Source organism: Scleropages formosus, chromosome 1 (genome assembly GCF_900964775.1).
Source record: "Scleropages formosus chromosome 1, fSclFor1.1, whole genome shotgun sequence".
Lineage (NCBI taxonomy): Eukaryota > Metazoa > Chordata > Actinopteri > Osteoglossiformes > Osteoglossidae > Scleropages > Scleropages formosus.
In genome coordinates, this window is record NC_041806.1 from 42,451,617 (window position 1) to 42,476,510 (window position 24,894).

The following is a 24,894-nucleotide window of genomic DNA, read 5'->3' on the forward strand; positions in this document are numbered from 1 at the left end:
AGCTGTGATGACACCACACCTGCCATAGTCAAAGGGAGGAGGTGGATGTGACCCCCATGAAATATCCCAGAGGGCACCGGGCTGTCTGCGGGTAAGAGTGTGCTTGACAGATAAAGCATTTGACAATGACATATTACTATGGGACAACAATAAAAAAATGAGTGGAATTTTAAAGCATGATCTTCCTCACTTTTTCTCACTCATCCCTCTCTTGAATTTTACATAAGAGAGAGAAGGAGAGAGAGAGAGAGATGAATGTCCTGTTCATTATTCAGCTCATATTTTTTCCTATTAACAGAAGAGAAGCAATAATCCTTTTCGTTATGTCATTCTCCGAACCTCTCCTGACATCGCCCTCCAGAATGTCAAGAAAAATTGATTTTGAGTTTGGCTTTCTCACGTACCTGTACCTTTACACACCTTGAGATACAGCCTTTACTGATTCCTCCTAATGGGGCCCCATTTTAAAATTCACTCGCAGTTGAATCATGTCGGAACCGTTGTGCCACCGAAGAATGCAACATTTCGACTGCATTTCAAGGCATGGTATGTATTAATCAAAAAGAAAACATTATTTCTCTTTTTACTTACCTGTTGAATTTTGAAAGCAATACACATATATATATGTGTGTGTGTGTGTGTGTGTGTGTGTGGTAGCTAATTAATCTTAAAATTGAAATACATGATTTAAGTAATTTCTAATGTGATTACAACTGTTTTTTTGCTAAATGTAAAGGGAATAAAAAGTCGTTTAATGTATTCTTAATTTATTTCACTGTACAACAAAACCCCTTTGCAACAAATCGATGCACTGCTGTTTCATTAGAGCCGTTTGACGAGACATCAGCAGTTTCTTTTTTCCATGCCCAAAGAAGTAATCAATGTGGAATTTTGGTAATCTCCGGCTCGCAGTATGAGCACAAAATGTCTACTCGCGTAATTATTGTGACTGAGCCATAGAACGCGTTTCCACTCGGGAGCTTAATATGTGTGCTTTGCAAATCTTTTCATTCCCTGCACATCGTCGAGGATGTGAAACGCATTGAATATTTAAGGCCGATTGTGCAGCGCGAATGTGCCGGGCCGAGTACACCAGCGAGCTTAGCTGTATCGTCATAATTGCATTAAACCGCACGTCAATATTAAATTGCATATCTAAAGCTGTCATGTCACATAGCATGTTTTTTTATTTGACTTTTTATCCAGATTATCACTTTTAAATTTTCAACCTGTTAAACAGCCAGTAGTCTGAACTCCAGAACTATGATTTTCCCATGTCTTCCTAATTCTGCTGTACATGACTTATGAAAGCTGTCAGACAGAAACGTATTTAGGTTTTGAGCTGTACTTCTTTATATAATTGTTTTCACACCGCAGTGGCACACCGCGCTAATCTGGAATCGAGTTTCAAATATAATTCTGACCAGGTTTCTTTTTCTATTCTCAGTCATGCAAAATAATTTGCTTAAGCAGAGCAGCATGGAAGTCCTCTAACCTACTAAACGTGTCTGGAAAATCTATGCGCGCTCTTGGTGAACCCTGTTTTTGGGTCATACTGGCACATCTGTTCCGCATCAAACTAGTGCCAGTCTCCCCATTTTAAGACTATTGGGCTTTGACAACAAACAGAAATGCCATATGGGAAGAGCATACACTATACCAATACCAAAATGCTGCATTCTGAAAAGGCTAATCTAAAAATAAAAGGTATAATTTTTGCATTTTAAGTGAAGGTTACACTATGATTTTTTTTTTTTTTTTCTTTTTTTGGTCGGGGGAACAGTTCCATTTTAAGGAACACGGCGCTAATTTATTTTACATTTATTGGATGCAAATAAGAGATACTTTCCGAATAAAGTCGCGACTCATTTTTTCAGATGCATTTAGAAAAACATTAATTTGTGATCCTCCTCTCTGCATAAGAATAGTACTTGTGCATGTATCTTTGCGTGTGCATCGGTGGTTTCAATCCAGCGCTGCTCCGTTCCAGGTCCAAGCAAAACACCATTCCGGCTTTCCAGGTTCTGCCCTGGCACAGTACGGTACAAACAGTCTGTCTTTGAAAAGCTCAAGGACCATTGAACACACATGTGGGAAAAATGATAGGCTTGCTGTTTACCAGTGTCGTCCTGCAATGCTGCACTGCGGAGCGCTCACTCGACTTTTCTGAGACCCGGATTATAAGCCTAAGGGGCCGTTAAATCTCTAAACCCCAATTACACTGCTACTAGTTGATTTATAGCTTTATATTTAATGACACATTAAAATGCAATTAGCATCTGTATCCAGAACAAACTGTGCCTATCCACTGTAGGTTCCCCCCGTACAAATGACACGTCTCCCTCCCACACCGCATCACAGAGTATCTGAGTACAACATGCCCGATCCTCAGTGACGTCGAAACATGTTTCATGAACACGTACACATGACGTATGCACGTAAGCTATGCTTTTGGATTGTATCCTCAGAGCTGGACAAGAACATTGCAAAATAGGTAATACTAAATAGATAATACTAAAACAGGTAGTAAAACAAATATTTTATAAGGTATATCCAGGTGAAGACAAAACTGGATGAAAATAGCAGTCAAAGGCATCTTTTCACAAAATAAAAGAAAAAACTATCGTCTTTCAGATATATTTTGAACAAAAATACTATCATTTTCAGCACTTTGCACACCGTCATCCATCAATATTCTCTGCCCACCTACTTATAAACAGCAAGTAGGAGGATTTGATAAATATATCTTTTCTCAGACTCTCACATATACAGGTTGCCAAGTAGAAAATGCTACATTTGGATAGTTATTAAAAATTAAATATTCATTAATAACTATCCAAATGTAACATTTAGATAGTTATTAAAAATTAATTTAGATATTTATTAACTATGATTTAATTGAAGGTAAATAATACAGTTCTTCTCGGTGATATCTATAAATTAAATCTGGTAAAAGAAATACAAATGCGTAAATAATTATGTTATTCATATTAAGAAATACGTAGGAATATAAAGCTCTCAAAACAGCTATTTAATAATTTGTGTGTGTGTATGTATATTTAGACGGTTTATTTATGAAAAGGAAGCAATTTATTTCTTAGCATTGACCAATAAAAACAGTAAACAGTGTTGCTGGCAACACATGCATTCATGTGGGAGATAAAAACAAACAAATGATTCCTTTTCCTAAAAAAATTATCTTAATCCTCAGACACGACGAAGCAAAGAAACAGCACTGTGACCTCTCACAGATTGCTTTGCTGGGCGACATGTCGCATACTGATAAAGATCCTGCTGCGGACTAACGTTGCTTTAAGTCCGCCACTGGGACCCAAGCTAGAACGCTTAAGGTCTCGCTCACCTAGATATGTACCGAACAGTTAACAGTCTCTTCAATAATGGTATAATGGACACAGAAATAATTTGCTTGGCCTTTCTCGATCGGCTCGCTGTCGAAGGGGGTGCTTTTGTCTTGGTGATGTGAATGCTGGCAAGACACAAGGCGCTGGGCACAACCAGCAAAGGCTAATTTGTTTCAATATCACAGTCTGCTTGCAGCCTTTGGCTGTTCATCAATAAACATCTACCGTATGAATGAATATGCCAAGTAGCCAAATTGATTTGCCTCTGCTCTCAGTGAATGTAGGGAATGGATTGTCCTATTTAAAATGGTCGGCGTAACAGAAAATATATTTCAGAAAACAGCTCAAACAGTATTATTTTTTAAAAAAAATTTTTTTAAATCATTCAGTGCTAATAGTGTTTTTCACTAATCAAATTTAACTGTATTTTTCTAACCGTTTTTTACATATCTAAATATTTCCTATAAATGTTAAATGTTTGTTCATAACCTATATGAAATGTTTTGATTGCTGACATTGAAGATTAATGATAACCAGAATAAGAATAAGTAGATTTGAGGGGGGGGGGGGGGTGCTCCACAGTATTGAGCTTTAATGCTCAGACTGATAAAACACCTTGCGTACAGTCTCGCTTGCGGTAGCTTACTGTATGATTTTTTTCCTTAGTTGTTCGGAAATGTCCGGAGCACACAGAAAAATGGCACCGTGGCCAAAATCAAATGCAGCAACAAGATGCAATTCCGAAAGACAGGTGCATCAGATGGGGGTCGCAGCCGCAGAGCGGGCGTGTAGCGACACTCCAGCTTGTTACAGCGACCCGTCCTGCGGCAGATGCCTTGCCGGAAATGACACGAACGCAATTGATCTCGGCCCCATAGTTATGGAGCCTGACAAAAGGTTTCAAGAGCATTTTCCTTGCGGAACACTGCGGCCGACCCCGTGCGGTCCGTCTCAACGGGAAGGGGTGGGGATGAAGAAGAAGGTGCCACTTTAAATCAGAGCACATGCCCATGCGATGGAACACTGTGCAGACAAACAGTCCACAGTGCCAAGCCTCTTTACTTCCCCCATGGTACCATAAACCAATTAACACAGGTGGAACATACGGGTGCTAGCGAGTACAGTAATCATATGCAAATCTCAAAAATACATTTCAGGAGAATTCATCTCGCCTGGGCCAAAAGCCATGAAACTGTCAAGGAGTCGTGATGTTTGGGAGGGGGTGTTATTTAGGACGTGCCGATGTCCACATTAAAAAACACACACACACACACACACACACACACACACACACACACACACACACACATAATCAGAGCCTCAATCATTGTCCCCTGCATCTTTTTAGCAGCCAAAAAATGCTATTTGTTGAAGGATATTTTGGATTGAACGCAAAGGGAATGTAATTTTCAAGCGCGCCTTAGAAGCAAGCCTTCTTTACATATTTCCTCTTCCACTTAGAAAAGTGATAAAATAAGATTTACAATATGGTTTAGGCATTCGGAGAGAGCAAAGTGATGTCTGGGGTGTTCGGGGGAAAAGATTATATGAGATGAATGTAGAATAAATTCAAAATGCATCATTTTTATTTTAAAATATAATCAGGAACATCTTACTAAGAAACATATTTCTGTTAAGAGATTGCTGCACTATGTTTACAAAGAAATACAAGGAAACTAAATATTATAATAACACTTTTTTTGTTGTTCAGCTTCTGCCAGAGATATACTGTATTTCAATAATGAAGTTATCTAAATCCTTGTAAATGTGCACAAAAAATGTCCTAAACCTCACAGATAATCTCAAGAGTGAACTTCCACTTCCAATCATCCAAATAACATAATACTTCACACTTAATATTAATTAAGTTGCCTGTTGTTTACGATGAAACTCCTCTAAACCTTGCAGTATTTGAGAACTGGTCAGTATGTTAGTGCCACATATCAGTCCCATGGATCAGTTAATCCAGACCACATCACTACTTTATAATCATTTTAAAGCTGTTTCTGTACTAAAACTAGACAGGTTCTTAAAATTCCCAAATAAATAGACAAATATTTGTTAATTTTTCTGATGTTTTTGTTCAAAGCAAATTACAGTATCAGGTTTGCACATTAATTAACTTAATTATTTGACCAGTTAGGCAGCAGGGTAATTTCTGGTGTATTCATTTGTAGTAAGTACCATGATCAAGGGTACTATGTACAGAAGTACCTTTGTCATTCAAATGGTGGGCTACCCGCTGCTTCATACTAAAATAATTAAATATTAAAAAGTAAAATTGTTAAATTAACAAAATAAATATGTAAAAATGAGCACGCACAAAAGTACAAAAGCTTTGAAATGATTCTCTTTATAAACATACACAAAAACCTTCAGCTGGTGAAATGCACACACACACACACATTTTCTGAACCGCCTGTCCCATACGGGGTCACGGGGAACCGGAGCCTAACCCGGCAACACAGGGCGTAAGGCCAAAGGGGGAGGGGACACACCCAGGACGGGACACCAGTCCATCACAAGGCACCCCAAGCGGGGTTCGAACCCCAGACCCACCAGAAAGCAGGTCTCGGTTCAACCCACCGCACCACTGCACCCCCTCTCAGTGAAATGCGTTTCCAGATAAATTATTTTAAAAGTTATAAATAACATGCCAACTTATGTAATTTAATGGCTAACTAGCTGTTTAATCTCTTGTATATTTAAATCTTCTCAATCTAGTGAATCAATATTCAACAGAAAACCAAAAATTAAGGAAATAACCTGTCTGGAGTCCTGCTGCAATTGCACAAAATAAAATTGAAACAGGTATCTATAAAGACAGCTTTGATTCTCTTTTAGAAAACAGTGAGGACTGCATTCTAAGCATATTGAAAGTAATATAGCTGCAATCATGCTTTCATATATGTTCACACTGTGATAATATTGGCTGTTTGCAGAGGTAAAGATTTCAAATGTGTGCATAGACAACTTGCACTAAACACTTATCCATGTGAGGGTCATGGCAGTCGGGAGCCTATCATGGAATCACTGGGTACACCGTGAATGAGACACCAGTCCATTGCACAGAAACCACACGTGCACACACTCACTGACCCATTCACACGCTAAGGGCAATTTGGAGTCACCAGTTTACCTGAACAGCATGTCTTTGGACTGTGGGAGGAAACCAGAGCATGTGGAGGACACCCACACAGACACACGGAGAACATGCAAAGTCCACACAGACTGAACCGTATTTGACCCTAACCCAGACAACTTCCAAAAAAACATTCATGAATAACACATTAATACACATGCACAAAGGACTGGTTAACACACACACACACACACACACACGCACACACACACACATTTTCAGAACCGCTTGTCCCATACGGGGTCGCGGAGCCTACCCAGCAACACAGGGCATAAGGCCGGAGGGGGAGGGGACGCACCCAGGACAGGACACCAGTCCAGCGCAAGGTACCCCAAGTGGGACTTGAACCCCAGAAGAGCAGGACCCGGTCCAACCCTGTTCACCACCGCGCTCCCCGACTGGTTAACAATCAAGGATAATCTAAGCCTCTTTCTCTACTCTCTTCCTCCTCTGAAATGGGAGGCCAGCTGTACAGCCTATCAGACATACAAGAAACTCCACTCTCAACCATTCAATGTCAACAATCATTTGTCCCAAGCAGGAGCCTACCCAGCAACACAGGGCATAAGGTCAAAGGGGGAGGGGATGCACCCTGGGCAGGACACCAGTCCACCGCAAGGGACCCCAAGCTGGACTCGAACCCCAGACCCACCACACGGCGGCCACCGATCAAACCCACCGCACCACCACGCCCCTAACTCAACTTCTCTATTCAGCAAAAAAAAAATTCTGTTGTATTAAGTACAGGAATAGAATCAAATGAATAACATTGACTGCAAAAGGGTACTGCATTCTCTATTTTTCCATTTAATTCAAAAGACAAGCGTGACACACATTTGCCTGCTTCCACAACCAGCTTTCCTGATGGTTTCTCCCTGGTGGTATTTAAAGGACTCAGATTCCCATCATGCTCTTCTCTACCACCTCATACTACCATTTTTGCCTTCAGGTAACAGCATGTCACTCTTTTTTCTTTAAAGCAAAACCAAACGCTTGTGAACAAGGTTGTCCTTCCATATGCATGGAGGGAAATTTTTGTGTGAAGCAGTTATATTATTTTTCCATGCAATAGTTCTGAAGCCATCAGTTTTAAACCCATCCATTAGATGCTGGAAGTTGTTCATTCTTTAATCTCAGTTTTAAACAATAATCTTTGTTTGTTGAATACATATTGGTTCATCTCTCAGATCTAAACTGTCCTTGTTAAATGTTTCATTAAAAAAGGCCTTTAAACCCATCCAGCAAAAGCTTTTTTAACAGCTTGAAATGAAATTCTTTTCATTTTATTTAAATTGCCCTCGGTGCCTCCAGTCATATTATGTGACAGATAAAGATATTTTGTAACACTAATAGTTTGGTTTTGATATGTTGAAAAGCATCTCTTACTCTCTATTCTGTACTACCCCCCCAAGACACTTTTCCAGCAGATGTGCACTCCAGCTGACAGATGCATTAGTCATAAAATTAAAGCAAACAGTTACAAATGAAAGTCACATTTCTCTGTAAACAATCATATGTTGAATTCCAGTCAGGACTTTAATTTAGCAATCAGCCTTTTTAAATAATCTACATAAATGAAGAGCGAGTAATTAATGCACAGAACTCAAGGTAAGGCTGCGGTCATATCTGAGGCTTGCAGTGATGATTATGCCTGAGATCAAAGGTAATGAAAAAAACGGGACAGAAGCAAAATGCGAAAAACCTAACCTTAACCTACCTTAAAATATGGTAACATGCCCTTCGAGTATAGCCCAACATTAGAACAAACACTAATCTGTTCAGCTGAATTACAAGAGTAAAATTGTTACATGAAATTATACGACTCCTTAGAAGCGTTACGACACGTCACAGCATGCCGCAAAGGAGTCCAAATGAAATAGTTCCAAAACCTCTTGTTTTTATTGCCACAGGTCTTAGTTAAGGAATGGAAATTCCAAACAAGATCCCAGGAAGGAGGACCCCTAACTCCTTGGGGAAAAAAATATGTGACTGGAATCTTTCACTGCAGAGCTGGAAAATGAGCAGAAATGTATTAAGCTGAAGTGAACTTGTTTCATCCCCTTCTAAGGCAGCTCCTGATGAATATCCCCCCCAGCGGAGGATTTACCCTGACCCATGGTAGAGCTGCACCCTTCCTACCATATAACACTGTGAAGGTCGTGATTAGGTAACCCAGATTCCTTTGAATGCACCGCACCCGGGTTGAGGGGGGAGGTATGCGTCATATATCATAGAAGCTGCAGCTGTAACAGCTACTCAAAGGGGGGGGGGAAATGCTCGAAACCAACAAGTCGGGATGCGGCGATGGACTGCGAGAACTGACCTTTCGTCACAGGAAAGAGCCGAGAGGAAATGGCGAAACCCGCACGTGTTCGCTGTCTCGCTATTAGTTCGGCCGGAAGAAAATTCCCCAGACTAGCAACGCAACGCAACCCCCTGTTCGCTGCCGTACAAACTGTATATGAACGCTGCATTTTTGTCCTCGCTTTATTTATTTATATCTTTTCCCTTTTTTCATAACCCAGCAACCGTGCCATTAGATCCATCAGTAGAACGCCGCAGCTAAATCGATACGGGCTCCATTAGGAGCTTTCCGAGAACGGTGGGCTCTGGGCCTCGGCTTGCTCGCGTGCACGGGGTGGGCGGCGCGTCGCATCGCGTCGCGTCCTGAGCGCTGTGCTCGTAATTCATCAGCCCAACTCCCCAGCCCCAGACCACTCCAGGTGCATGCTCCCCTCCTGCTCCCCTCCCGCGCACTCTCATTTATTCTAGTAGGCGACAGCTTTCCCGGGCCGAGGACTGTCGACGGCAGCCGGCTCTCGGTCGCCAGCTTTGTTTATTGAAATCAAGCATTCGGCGAGGAGGCAATTAAGCAGTTGTTAGTACACAAATGTTTCCATGTCTCTGGACTGCTGGATGGCAATTCAATTTAATGCACTTTTCTTTTTTTCCTGTTGCGATGTCTTCGTTTCCTTTTGATTCAACAAATCGATACGGACGTAACGTGTGATAATGAATGCGATTGATAAGCGCGGGGAAAAAGCTCACGGTGAGAGTAGCGGAGAACGAGGAAGAGAAATTTAATAACGATGTTTATGATTGTAATTAATTGTACTGGTGGTGTATGTATCGGTGCACGATTCGCGCTGGACGAATTGATCAAACTGCAGAAAAACGATAACTACGTACGGCATTCCTCCGTGTTGTCTTGGTGTCGTAGCCGGATTCAAAATGGTCAGCTGTCCCCGAAATGCCATCCCATCCGCAGCGGTTATGTTCATAATGGCAAGGATGGGGGTTCATTTGTTTTTCAATGCAGAGCATTCGTGTTACAGATCAGTCTGGCCTCGGAACACCTGGTCTGTTTATGTCAATGGCCTCCCCTCAGCCTTCAGGACCTTCCAGCTGTTCATTTTCATGAATAATGTTTCTCATATCCTGCGAGGTGAGGAGATAATAGGCCTTCACACACTTTTCTCCCAGAGCAGAATTTACAATAGTGACTCATTTTACGGTTTCAGTGCCTCCCCATTCCTTTCATTGCTCACCGGTGTCTGAGAGCTCTTCTGAGAAGAAACATACAAGGACTTGTTTTTGTGACCTTGAGCGCATCGCACACTAACTACTTGAACCCAAAGGCACATTCACCGTACAGGTCGGGATGAGATTAAGCTCTTTTTTTGTTTTTTTTATTTTTTTTTTTTTTATTAGAAGTGAGTCATCTTGTAAAGCAGACATGCTGTTCAAGGCATCTGTTCGACAACTGACGAAACGTACAGGACCTTTTCATTCCTCTTTAAAATGTGCCTGATGTCCTCCCCAGGACACATTTGAATCCACTTGATTTAGTTTAATCGCTTCTTGATTTCAGATGCTGTTTTATTGAATGTTCTGGCATTGTTGTGTAAGTGTTCAAGTTCTGTTTTCAACAACAGATTCAAAATTCTGATGTCTGAAGTTAGACTTTAATACTGTAATGCATTATAGGTCAAATTCAAGAAGAAAGATAATATATCACAAAAACGATACCTCTCCAACTTGCCCTTCCAACCCTTCCCTTTGTTATCATTAATCACTTTTCCAGTGTAGGGATGCTGTGGTCCAGTGCCTGCCTCCGATGGATTGGACGTGAGGCTGGGTACACTCTAGGGGCGATGCTAGATCAGTGCAGGGCAATCACACACATTAATTAACGCATACACACCCCAAGGGCAAGACAGAGTCACCAATTCACCTGAAACACATCTTTGGACTGTGAGAGGAAACCAGAGCACCCAGAAGAAACCCATGCAAACATGGCAAGAAGATGGAAACCCTGCATAGGCTGAGCTGGTTTGGTACCCATGTTCAAACCCACAACCCAGTTGTCTCTCGTAATTAACATGCCGAAAATTCTAAGAGAGTCAATAATTGTGAGTATGTAGCTGTGTAGCTAACTGTGCTAAACTTGAGTTTGTAATGTTGGCTTTCGTTAACTGGCCTTTTCCCCTCTTGAGCAGAAGCAGGATGTCCAGGTTAAGATTTCAGGAGGTTACTTGAAGGCACCCAGCCCCCGGCAGAACGGGGACATCATAACTCAACTCACTGTGGCGTGTCTTTGAGGAGATCATCCCATCTGCCAAGTCCATCAACGTTCTCCATGACAGGACATTTGCCAGTCTGCACAACTGATCGCCTGCCCAGAGGAGGACACTGTGCACAGGAGACCAATTTTTTACAGTCACCTGGACACATAGTTCTGGAAAGTGCCATGAGTAAGATCATAAAAAGAATCAGAACAGCTCCAGGTTAGTGAAACTCATCAAAATTTCAATCATCAGTTTATAAAATATGATAGTGCTATAGCAACTTAAGTAAAGGGTTTTGGGTATGTTCCACAGCTGCCATATGATTGTTAGAAATATCTGCTATTCTAAATCATCTCTATATATACAAAAATGTAATTAGCAAAATATGGCAACTCCTTCCATCAGGCATCCTACTACCTTTTTAAGAGACTGGTGAGTGATACAGATAAATGTAGGTGTTCATCATGGATTTACATGTATGGTTTTAAACCAGAAGGAACTGGTGATCTTGCTCTGGTAGATTGTCCAGATTTAGATGACATAGAAAATGACTATAAGGGAGTTCGTAGGGAACTTCAGAATCAGTATCAGAATCCGATTTATTTGGCCAAGTACGCACACACCTACAGGGAATTTGGCTTTTGTTCCCAATGGCTCATAGTGTAGAGTAGACAAAAAAAAACATACATATACACACGTATAAACATACATACAACAAATGCAAAAATGCATTAACGGTACCGGAGAATAAGAGAAAATAAGAAGTGATGGAATAAATAATGAGGGAGGGAATAAGTAAGAGGGAGAAAGTATTTTGCAGACTAACAAACAATCAGCTGTTCATGGACATAACTGCATGGGGAACGAAAGTAAGTAGTAAGTAGTGTATCCAGCAGTGTAAGTCACCTTGGTGAATAAGGTGTGTGAGCTGAAAACACTGCATAGAGTTCATTGGAAGTCGTTTTGGAGAAAAACATCTGCTAAATAAATAAATGTAAATATAAGAAACTGTTTTTGTGACATCAACCTGTAGTTGGTCATTCCAGGATTCCAGTTTACTAGGTTTCAGTAATAGCACAGGGCTGTCTGGGCCTATATTCACCCATCTCCTTAAAAAGTAATACCGCATTGCAATAAGTTATCTTAAGCCATCATCAACATTGTATAATGTAGAAATTCCTCCCTGCTGGGAGGGGATGTTGTCTTGGACGACAATGTGTCAATGTGCCCACACAACGTGTTGTTGTCACCAGGTGGCTTGAAAACCAAAAGGACAGTAATTTTGTTTTTCTAAGCCTTTTTCATAATCTCATTGATTATTTACAGACCTGCCAGCCAGGCAGGAAAGAGCCTGAAAAAATGTACTTGCGTCCAACCACCAGCAGGACTTGTAAAATATTCTTGTGAATATCCCAAAAGAATATTCCGGAATCTTGCCCTGGTAAATTCCACTTTTTTTTTTTTTTCTTTTCCATGAAACCTGCAGAGTGGCTTAGGTTTAATAATTCCAATCTCAAACACCTGCCTTCAGTCCTGTATGCCTTTCATGAAAAATAATTTTCAAACGAAGAAGAGGGGAAAAGAAATTCCACATGGTGGTGTTATTATTATTATTATTATTAGATTTTCATGACGAAGGCAGTCAATCATTATCTATAAATCTGCTTTGAACAAACAAACCCAGTCAGTCGATTGAAAAAGTTATTTTCATCTTCGTGGGATAAATTGACAACTCTAATTTAAAGTGTGTTTTATAAACCAGAAATAATTACTCTGTGTTAAAAACTAAAGCGAACTGTGCTGCTTCATATTTTACTTGCGTAGATGGAAACTTTAATATTGTGAGGAAGGAAAATATATTAGCAATTACCACAGAAATGTAAATGTTACCTTTTTGGAAAATATTCATCATTCAAATGATAAAAACTCTCCTATGAAAGGAATATCAGAGAGACGTAAAAACTTTCATTGAGATCCATTAACCAAAGAACTTTGCTAAGCGCCCTTCACATTTGCATTTAAACAGAAATTATTTAGAACTGCTTACTTTACCTCTGACATTTCTCATTTTTACAGCTTTATTCTAAAATCAAGTTTTATATGGATATGATTAAATTTTCACGTTTGTAAAAAATGCTCCGGAAGCTTAAGGCATCTGTGACTGATACAGACAAGAAGCAGATGCTTTCAAACAGCCTTTCTGATGCATTTGCATACAAAATGTTTAAGATTTACTTTAGACCAGAATTCTGTACCATCTGCGGCTTTAATATGCTGGTGACATATCAGCTGGGTGTAAGAATGCCCTGGACTTGAATAGACATGAAAGAATATGCATATATTGGTTTTCTTGAAAAGTTCTCCTATGATGAAGGTTCAGCTCCTTCTGCTTGGTGTATGACTTGCACACGAAAACACTCATGCATGCAGACACAGCGCCAATATTCAGCATTACGGGTCCCATCAATGTTACTGTGCGGGAATCAGTTTTGAAAAATGGCAAAGTACCCCGTTATTTACTTTCCCAGAATTGCCTTTCATTTGGCCCAAACCATCATACTTTTCTCATGCAGCTTCCGTATAATATATGAATGCTTTCAGCAAGTGAAGGATGCATACTGTCCTTTTCCCTCCCATCAGTCCACTTGCCCTGACCGGTTTAGCTCTTTCATTATTTTCTTATGCAGCAGGAACTCTTTTCTATATATTCATGAATAGGGAACGACATAAATTATTTGCTGTTGGTCTGAATTACACACTTAAACAGTCCGTCTGTACCATGTGACCTGGGACTGTCTAATGTAAGTATCTTAAATATTAACCATTATTGTTTCAGGCTTCAGCGTTTCATTGAAATTTATTATAGGAATTTACTTTCTTTGAAATTTACTACTGCAATGGACTGGCACCCGTCCAGGGTGTACCCTACTTGGTCTTGCGCCATGTGCTTCTGGGATAGGCTCCAGACTGCTGCGACCCTGAATTGGACAAGCGGCTGAGGACAGCGAGCGAGTGACAGGTTCACTCTCGGAAAATATAAATTCTTCTTAAACGGTTGCTGTGCTGTTTCATTCGGAAATCAGTGTTAAGATTGCTACTAGAAGGAAATGTTTGGGTATTGATAAGAAATCTCTGCAATGGATTTCTGCAGTTTTATAACAGGTTGTCATATCTCCTTATTGTACATATCGGCAGCTGTACAAAATTCGTCTGGTTGAAGGCAGGCTAAGTAACGTGCAGCTCATATCAGACAGGGGAGTGTCTCTGTCCGGTGTACTGCTTCCATCTTCTTCTAGCTTTGACCTTCATTCCAGAACAAAGTGCAAGAAGGAAATAATCCTCCTTTGTACACCATACCAGTCTTTCATGTAGCTCCTGCTTTTAACCAAAGCGACTAATAATGTTAAGGTACCTAAAATTATTTACCCATTTATACAGATGGGTAATTTTACTGGAGCCACTGAGGGTAAATACCTTCCTTGCTCAAGGGTACTATAGCTGGAGGTAGAATTTGAACCTGTGTCCTTTGAGTCCAAACACAGCAGCTCTAACTTCTGCAGTACCAGGTGCCCCTGGTTGAAAAATTCAGTACAATTGCTGGATTTATTTCTTTATTTTTTTTTTTGTTTTAATAAATGACGATGTTTTATGTACAGGTCATTTGTTTGATTTGTAATTCAGCACAAAGCTGTTGCGCTACTTTGAGGTGTGTTTTGGGTTCTTATCTTGGACTGTCCATCTATCCCTAATCCTGATGGAACCCTTATCTCTAAAGTATACTATGATAGCCATGCTGGATGAGCGCACCATGAACTCCAGACCATGGCACTGCCACCTCCATGCTGCATAGTGTGAAGCACGCAGGCACAACTCATGTGCTCACCTGTGTCTTACAAATACTCAGCAACTGGACCCAGATGTTTCAGATTTTGAGTCATCAGTCCATAAGAATAACTTTGCGTTCTCAAACATACAGTTGATGCATTTTTGACCCAGGCTGGTGTAACAAAATAAAATTGTCACTTTTTTTCAAAAACTGTGATGCGTAAGTTGAACGTTATGATTATTTTTGTATTATTTTCAGTATTATCCATTGTAACAGGACAAAGATTTTTTTGTTTGTTTATATTGCAAAATCCAGCCAGAGGAATAAAATAACTGCCCCTTTTGTTCATTTTGTTTACTGTATTCCAATATAAATCATTTGATCTCTGCTGGTAGTGTTACTGTTAGTATTAGCACTGCAGTTATTTGTTTGTCTGCTGAATTTTATATTTTCATGCAAAGAGAAGTGCACACCTTCTGAGTCCAGTTTGCATTATGCAAAAGAGCACACATGCAAAAACCTGTCAAAAACCATTTGAGTGTGTAGTCAAACGTTTGACTGGCACTATACACAACGCTTCCTCCTCTTCTTGCTGCTACAAGTGTAGAGTTTGAGATGGATGTTTTTGGAAGGCAGTAATACAGTGTTAATAAAGGAGGAAGGCTCTGGAGACCAAGCTGTATAGCGAATACAATCATCGCTAAAGGTCGTTGCTCACCACAACCTGGAGTTCCAGCCCCCTTTAACACGAGCTACATTTACGATATATTACTGTTGTACCTTTTTGCTTTCCATGCTTGGTTTCCACTTCCTCAGAAATGTTTATCTAAATGTTTTAATTATGAAAAATTTTTCTTAGCAAGGGCAAATATCTTTCTGTCTAAACATTTAACTTCTATCATACAATTTTGCTTTACATCAGTTCTCTAATGTACATTACCAGCTGAGGGTCGCTGTGCAATGAATGAGTAATTTGCATTAGGTTGATAGTTCAGCTATCTTAATTTTGTTTCTGTTCATCCACTTTTATTTAATAAATAGCACCATTTTTTGTGTAGTGAACTGTGATGTATAAAACTTGTATAGTTAAGCATTTCAGGTTACACACTAATGAAGGCAGGCTAATCCCAGCCGAAAAACACTCATTAAAATATATGACAATTCACTGGCTCTCTCAGGGAGTCAGTCACTATACTGCAAGGCTGCACTTAAAATTGGCTGGTTTTTTTTAACACTACTGCAGTTGTTTCATATACACTTTTATCCCCATATAGCTCACTCAGCTTACAGCATTACCTGTTCATACTTCTTAGCTGGTTCAGTACCTAGAGGTCACCTCCTTGACCACTTTTTTTCTTTACCCACAGCATCCTTGGTGAAACTTTCCTTATAGACTGCTAATTGTAATCCTATTATTGTGGTCCGTGATTTAGTTGCAGGCAACCAGGAAATGCCCTTTCCCTCACCCCTAGCTACCTCCCCGAGGCCTTGTTAAATTTTCTACCCTACTCTGCCAACCCCTCCCACATAAACAACTTACTAAGAGTTGCTTTCCCACCTGATCCTTGGTGCTACTACCTGTCTGTTGGAGATAAACTCTTCGTAGGCCATCGATCACATCAGATTAAGAGAGTAGAGGAGTGAGCGGTTTCATCCTCTGAGCGAGATGGTAGTTAGCACCACTAATACACCACAAGAGCCAAGCTCTCTTTGTTTTATTATTGAATTCCTTCTGGCTCCAGGTTCAGATTTAATAAAATAAAGTGTTAAGATTAATAAAACAAATATTAAATATCTGGAGAGTGATCATCTTTATAACTCCATTAAATCCATCCAAGTTTCTTTGTTTAATTCCCATTAGACGTAACTTTAATTAGCTACTTTTAAGTTGGAGGTCTGATAATGTCTTTTTAATGACACCTCTTCTTGGCCCACTTATTTTCCCACCACACACCACACAAGCACACACAGATGTACTGTGGATGTCTGTTTGGCATTTATGAGAATAATTATGTTATTTTGTGACATTAGCTTGTTGAGTGATTTATCGGTTTTCAAAGTGCCATTTGATTCTGAGAAGGTCGACTTGATTGCAACTGGATTCTCTACAATTATTCCGTAATGACTATCAAATCCACAGAAACCATTTAGATATTAGTCAGAGTCCAATGAGATACCAAAGGCAATAAACTTCACCTTTTCCCAAATCACACAGCATTTATAACATCATTTGAGTGACAGATTCCAGTGAAAAACGCTTCGGTAGAGATTGTATTATATTTCCAAAAATATATGTACAGTCTATTACAAAGGTTACAAAGCAAAAAAGAAATGTCTATGTAACAAGAAATTGTCTAGGTAAATGATTTTACAGTTCAGCTGTTTGGGGAAAAATACTTTTGACCAGTGAATAATTTCAATACTCTTATCACAGTAAAAATAAATAATAAATCAACAATTCATATTACTGTACATTTAACTAAATGGCAAAATAAACTAAAATACATATTTAAATGAAAAACCTATAAGCCATCTTTGGTCCTAAATGAGAAATTATGTACAACTGAAATCAAATGGGTGACAATAGTCTTCTGCAAGTGAGATAGAAAAATATATAGTGCATTTTCAATGTATTCAGAGCTCACTACAGAGTAATGTGTGTACAAAAAAAAAAAAACAAACAAAACACAATATAAATAAAATGTACAAGTTTTACAATGAAACATATACAAAGTTTTTTCCCCCTCTGATCTCAAGGACCTTCTGACACAATCAACAGTGCTTTATTCTTTGGAATTATCAGCTGTAAGGGGATGTCCACAGTTTGCACCACAGTACTCCTAGCTGCTTTGTTGTTTTGGTCGTTGTTATGTTTGTTCAGGAAATTTTGTTTGTTCACAGCCCTGTCTCTACACTTCTGTGAGGACTAGAACCTTGGTGGTGGTTATATGGTGAGGAATGTCACCTTGCCCAGGCCTGTAAAGGCTCACAGCACCCCATCAAGTTCCACATAAGAGGGGGTAAGAGGAAAGTAACTTCCTTGAGCCACAGCCATTGTGCTGACCACTGTGTAATAGAATGGGCATTCCATGGCGGGTCCAACAGCATGACATGAGGTGTGGACTGAGGTGGCTCAGAGATAATGCCTAATCGATAGACCCCGTACAAATACCCTGCAGTACCCTAGCCTTGCTATTTGTTTCACATTTAGAAAGCTGGACTTTCGAATTATAGGACAACCCCTTACACTGCTCCCACTGGCATGTCCATCTCCTCTTTATACTCTTTTTATTAAAAGAAAAGGTTTGTCAAATATTACAATGCTGAAGACAAATTTAACATGGCAACACATTCATCTGTTGTTCAAAATAATGGTGATGGCACCTGTGAATTGGCTATGAGCACCTGCGTTAAAGAGCCTACTTGTCATTACGGTGCCCTGGTATGCATAAAATGTGAGGGGAGCAAAAAAGATTCATGTTACATTACACTGATGCAAATGCCTGGGTAGACTGAGCTGATGCACTTAAATAAACAATCAAAAGCACCTCTGCAGGCGGTCAGCAGCTTGGAAAAGGTCAGCATGTACTCTGTGCCTCATCAGTGGCTGAGATTTTCCAAGGTTTCGCTCAAACACCAACACATATCTATAAAACCTAGAACCTTGACATTTCAAAGATGACGCGTTTTAATCTGGAGTTATTATTGCTCTGTTCTGGTCGAGTGAATCGATAGTATACAAACAAATGTGTATCACCACAACCTCTAAATGAAAGTACAGATTTGTTCTTGTTATTTAATTCAAGTTCTAGAAAGGATAGCAAAATAACACAGGAGAACTCATCATACTCTTTTATCAATCCATCAAAGTAAGACTTCAGGCACATTCAACCGCAAAGAATTTACTTACTGCGATACCTAAAAAAGACTAAATTAAGGCATTACTACTTTTGACACAACTTGCACAACATTTTCCATGTATGGAAACTGAAATTAAATGGAAAAATGTCATGAAAGTAGTAACAAATGGTATGACTATCAGTGATTTTTTTCTTAAAATGTATCGCCATGCCTAAACCCTTTGCGCTAGATTGAATCACCCTTTTATTTAATACAATCTTTCTTTAGTGCTGTTGGTGGAGCTTTATAATTCAGCAAAATGAGAATTAAAAAAAAAATCCTTAGGTTAAACTAATTCAAGAAGCAAATAAAAGGAAAGTATACTTTTGATGTTTATATTGGCAAAATATGAAAAATTTAGCATTTAAGTGTTTTTCTTGGTAGCAATATATATTTTTTCAGTCTTGGCACAAGAACATTAGAAGTTTCACTGTCTTTAATTAAAACTAATGGTGATCAAATAAGCAAAATGCTTCCGTAAAGCAGCAGCTTTACAGCTGCGTGACTTTTCGTTCCTGATACAGCTCAGCTGCAGTGTAGAATGTCACCTTTAAGAAGAAATAATGGGCAAAAATAAACAACTCACTGCAAACAATGAACTCAACCAGGAGTGCCATATTACACCCTCCTCATAGTACCTACATAAACGCCTATATATTCACACCATATATAGTCCCGTCCCATAGTGGATGGTAGACTTTACCCTGTCATCAAGTCCAAATTAAGAAAAAAAACTGGACAAAATAAATTCAAAGGTTATGGTTACATACCACACCATATCACTGTGCTTGACACAAGTGAGGAAAACTATATTGAAAATAGTACTGAAATCACCACTGCAAGGAAACAGTCTGTGTGGACAAAAAAGTGAAAAATCCATATTAAGGGTAACCAGAAAAAATCATTTACAAAGTCAATAAATGAGCAAAGTAAAAGCCATAAAATTTTTTTCCATTGCTCCATCTCTTTCTGATATGTAGTTAAGAGTTCCTCAGAGCTTTGAAAATTCTGGGTGTCCAGGTAGTATCTGTCTTCCTCGGCGCAGGAACTACATGAGGTCTCATCCTCCTTGTTCAGGTGGCCGAGGGGAATGAGTTAATAGTCTGTAAAATCCAAGTCAGACTGGCAGAAAGGACGCGTTCTAGGATAAGTGCCCGACATTGTTCTTGCTCTCCCAAGGTGCAGGGACACACAGGTGGGGCATCGCGTCACACCTGGACACCAGTGCCGTGAAGGTGCAACATCTGTGCCCTCATAGTCTGTATGCTGCTCATGATCTTCTTCTGATGGCCTACTAAAGTGATTCCCAAGCTCATCACATCCCTAGGAGAGACAACAGCTAGTCATAAATCACTGCAGCAGACCATGGAGAGCCAAAACAACAAGGATTTATAGCCTGAGGGATTTCCATTAAAAGGGAAGAGAGAAAAGGAAGAGAAATAAAATCTGCAGTGAATACTTATTAATTAAGTTCACTGTACTTTTGAGTTAAAGCGCTTCTGAAATAGCACAGCTCTTGTGTTAACTAATACAACTAAAATTTCTTATGGAAACATTCTGTTCCTCTTAAGCCAACAACAAAACCTGAAAACTTATTTTATTTAATTAAAATCTAAATGTAAAAAAAGTCCTCACATTTCAGAATGAATTGTAGTTATTTCAGAATCAATACTAACTCGAAGTCCGAAAGAAATTGCTAAATTTGTAATAATTAGCAAAATCAGTGTTGCTGGTCTTATCATCTAAGCGCTAGTTCTCAACCCCAGCTTTGCACACCTCTCGACAATGAGCACGATCTCCTTACTCGATAGTCATCCTTGCTACAGACTCCAACGAGCTGTACCCGGCTGCTGTGAAGTTGTCTTTGTATCGCTCCATCTTGATGGCTTCCAACCAGTCCCCCACAGAGCGGAAAGTGGTGAAGTCTGGCGTGTTCTGATCTAAAAGGGGACTAATCGGCCTGGAAAATGGGAAGAGGGAAATGTCAATGTCACAACAGATAGGACCAGAGAAAAATGGCCATGATAAATCAAACTGCGCACAACACACCAATAATAAAGCAGTTTTCCTATTTAAAAGTGTCACAGTGAACGTATATACAAGAGTGTGATAAATGGAGAAAAGCAACTTAATAAAAGAAATATCAATCTGTAGAACAACCAAATTCAATACAGGACGAAAACAGCAACAATTCACGATTTACTATATCTTCAAAAACAACCATTATTAAAATGCTTGCTGTAAAACTTCAATGCTTCTTTTTTTGAACCACTAACAAGATCACTTTAGAACAGTTTTGTAGGCTATGTCCTCAATCTGACAGAAGAAGATTGTATTTCAACTGTAAATAGATTTCATTTGAAAAATGTCAAAGTGGGGTCCAGAGTTTCGACAGTACTCTCAAGTTGTGGGAACTCATTATATGAATTGATTTAAAAGCCCTACAACTGACCATCAAGCCATGGAAGATACTTTGCTTTATTGAATCTCAGGGATCTATTTTCATTAGTGGAACACACCCCCGACAGATAATTCAAATTATAGACAGCTGTGAAGGCCCACTAATGTAGTTTTAGTTAAATATGAACATACATAATGAGCTGCCAATGCATGCCAGTTGACGATATAATTGTACACATACTAAATTCAGATGAAACATGAGTGCATCCCTTACCTTGTGCATGTGCCCACGGGGGTTTTTAAAGTGCTAGGGTTACGAATCATTTTATCAAGGATGCCTACTATCTGATCAAACTTGGGTCGGTCACTACGATCCTTCTGCCAGCAGTCCAGCATCAGCTGGTGCAGGCCTGGAGGACAGTCCATGGGTGCGGGCAGGCGATAGCCTTCTTCAATGGCCTTTATTACCTTGAGCACCAAAGGCAAAAAAACAACAGTTATGACTGACTTCCGCTTACTCTACTTAGCTGGATCTGAAACTAGAGTCTGCTCTGTTCATCCTTTGGTCAAACTTTTTTAACAGCAAGTTCACCAAATGGCTGTCAGTTACTGAGATCTGTGTCTTTCCCCATTTAGCCACTTAAAAGGGGACGAGGGATCCATGATGTTTCTCAAAGCACTGTGCTGCTTTGCCCCTTCCAATGACTTGGTGGCTTGCCACAACCCTTTTATAGATTGAGGGGTTGGAAAATTGAATGGATGTGGTTCCCCTGCACAACATCAACACTATGTCTTCTTTTTTTTAACTACAGTGACGCATGTGGTTTTTCTTTTTTCCCCACATCTAGTCACAGCTCTGTTAAGTGTTCTGTAAAGCTAACTTAAAGAAAGAGAATGCTGGAAAAGTTGCAGCTTATCTGAAAAAAGGCTCTACTTCTTCCCCCCACGCACTAATCTTTTACTCCTGTCAAGTCAATGCAAATGGGAGTTTGCACTGAGAAGGGAGGAATGTCAAAACACTGAAACTATTGAGGAAATGAAAATATTTCCTGTTTTTGCATCCCTGAAGAGATGGCTGTCCTGCATCTTGCTCTGACAGAGAAGAAAATCCCTGACGCTGACATCTGTCAAATATTGACATTCAGTGTACCTCATACAGTTTAGTGCTTACAGATTAATAACTGAAATTGTATGAAATGGACCTAAAACTTTGAAGGATCGGTTATGTTAAGTCTTATTTGATCTTTTGAATTGAAATGTTCATGTTTTATCTGTATTACTGTATCCATACTGTATATATAAATTTAATTTCAAAGGATCAGCAGACCATTCATTAGACATAAACCTGCAGACACAAAATACTATTCATGAAGTACATCTCTTCACAGCTTGCCATTACTGTGGTTACATTCCATTGTGGTGCAGCTGAAACGAAGCCACTTTTATTATGGACATGATGAGCAGCATCACAATGTTCATCTGTTCCAATTTAACTCAAACAAAACAAAGGCTTCTGTTCTTGCCTCAAGTTTTGCTTGACTAAATACAATCCAGTGAAAAACACTGAGCTTGGCTAATGACAAAGTTATTTCACTTTATCATAACTTGTCACTGAAGTTAAATGCCATTAATGCCAGCTTTTCTTTTTTTAAATGATTATTTATTTCCTGAACAGCAATTTCCTGAATAAAAATCCATTATAATTATTACATTCCAATGCGAAAGCAACCATATTTTCATCATCTTTTCCACAAAAATACCTGCACCATAGACTCTGAACTTAGCTACATGCCAACGGCTGACAAGATCTATCCAATAATATTACATTCAACCAGAGAACTATTTGAGCACGTAAACAGACAAGATAAACTCACATCTTGATTTGACATGTCCCAGTAAGGTCTCTCCCCGTAGGACATAACTTCCCACATGACAATTCCATAACTCCATACATCACTAGATGAAGTGAACTTGCGGTACTGGATGGCTTCCGGGGCTGTCCACCGAACCGGTATTTTTCCACCCTGTTCAGTAAAACATGGGTCAGATATTGAGTTAAATGTCACCTTCATTATATCCTGAATCTTCCTATAAAACAACAATTAAGACCAGTTAAAATACAGGACAAAAAGTCAGAAGTTTCTAAGAAATTCCACAAGTATAAAGCCATGCTTTCCATACTGAACAAGCACAGACATGCATAACAAATGAATCCATTTTTCATCATTTTATTTTTGCATTCTGAAGTAGCTCTAGGGTGGAAGTCTGGAGAAGCAAATGAGCATCGGGTTTAATTCACTCACCGTGGTTGTGTAGACAGCTTCAGGATCGTCGTCTATCACTCTTGACAGCCCAAAGTCGGACACTTTACATACGAGATTGCTGTTGACAAGGATGTTACGCGCTGCCAGATCTCGATGGACGTATCCCATATCGGAGAGGTATCTCATCCCAGCTGCAATGCCTCGCAGCATGCCCACCAGTTGAATAACTGTGAACTGACCATCATGTTTCTGCAGGAACACAGGCAACAAATCATGCTAACCGACAGTGTCAGAGCACACTAAAACCTTGCATAACTTTCATTTGATTGTAAACTGGGCACACTCCCATGCGTGAGCTGCAGAAAACATTCTGCTTGGCATAACACACAAGCTAAGCATAACACTTCATTCCCTATTTCATTCCTTCACATAATAACTTGCTAAAGAAAAAAATGGCTCACCCTAAGGAATGCATCTAATGAACCATTCTCCATATATTCAATCACAATCATCACTGGTTTTCCTGGAGAAAAAAAAAAAAAAAAAGACATGAGATTTTATGAACTGAGTCATAAATATTTAAACATAGCTATTTATTTTATCATTCTGTGTTGCATGGAGTCCTTACTTCAAGTGTATATAAAGTTTTACATAACTTGCATCAAAAAAGGAAAAAAAAACATCTAATGCTGGCTCAGTATAATACATGTGGCTGCTTCACATTTCCTGTGGAGGTACTTACAAACAATGAGCTCATAGCAAAAAATAAACAGAGCATTCATTCAAACCCTTTCATGTTTTACTTTTTAACCCAAGTTAAAATACCAGATGCACGTTCTTCGTTTGTTTTTTTCCAGCTCTGCAGCTTTTGACCTTAGGTGACCTCTGATTTTCATTTGCACTCGGAAACAGAAATATAAAGCATGTGAGCTCCATGATGTGATATTCAAACGCAAAGAGTTAGGCCTGAGAATGAGACCTTTTGACTCTTTGCAAGGCTTACTTTGGAAGTCAATCATGTGTTTTTTATTTCCTGGCAGAAGCCATCGATACTCACCCCGGGTCACGACCCCTTCGAGGTGGACCACATTGGGGTGGTCAAACTGCCCCATAATGCTGGCCTCACATAGGAAATCCCGTCTCTGCTTCTCTGTGTAGCCCACCTTCAAAGTCTTGATGGCCACTGACACGTCTCTTTTCCCGGGGAGCTTCAGCCGCCCGCTACAGACCTCTCCAAACTCCCCTGTAGGAAACATTGTCCCATGTGACCTACAGAGACGGCTAATGCTCCACACAGCAGACAAACAGCTCAGTGTCTAGTCTGATGTTTCAGCAGAGCTTTGTTAAAAAACAAAACTGCTGTATATGCAGGGCATTGCAGAATGTCCTCCTTTTGTGGTACAGATACTGGAATAAACTTTCAAATTTATGT

At 39.6% G+C, this 24,894-nt stretch overlaps 1 protein-coding gene across 3 annotated transcripts in view; it reads right to left on the minus strand.

Annotated features, from left to right (window-relative positions):
• Positions 1-18,936: 18,936 nt before the first annotated feature.
• The window catches only part of epha7 (eph receptor A7), a 58,265-nt gene continuing 52,307 nt past the window's right edge, over positions 18,937-24,894 (minus strand). For all 3 annotated transcript variants that reach the window (XM_018743786.1, XM_018743785.1, XM_018743784.1), the window contains exons 11-17: positions 24,520-24,705; positions 23,924-23,985; positions 23,502-23,711; positions 23,073-23,222; positions 21,473-21,666; positions 20,603-20,758; positions 18,937-20,121 (exon numbers count right to left, since the gene is read on the minus strand). In XM_018743786.1, coding sequence (XP_018599302.1) covers positions 20,007-20,121; positions 20,603-20,758; positions 21,473-21,666; positions 23,073-23,222; positions 23,502-23,711; positions 23,924-23,985; positions 24,520-24,705 — 1,073 coding nt within the window. In that variant the 3' untranslated portion in view covers positions 18,937-20,006. The remainder of the gene's footprint in view (positions 20,122-20,602; positions 20,759-21,472; positions 21,667-23,072; positions 23,223-23,501; positions 23,712-23,923; positions 23,986-24,519; positions 24,706-24,894) is intronic.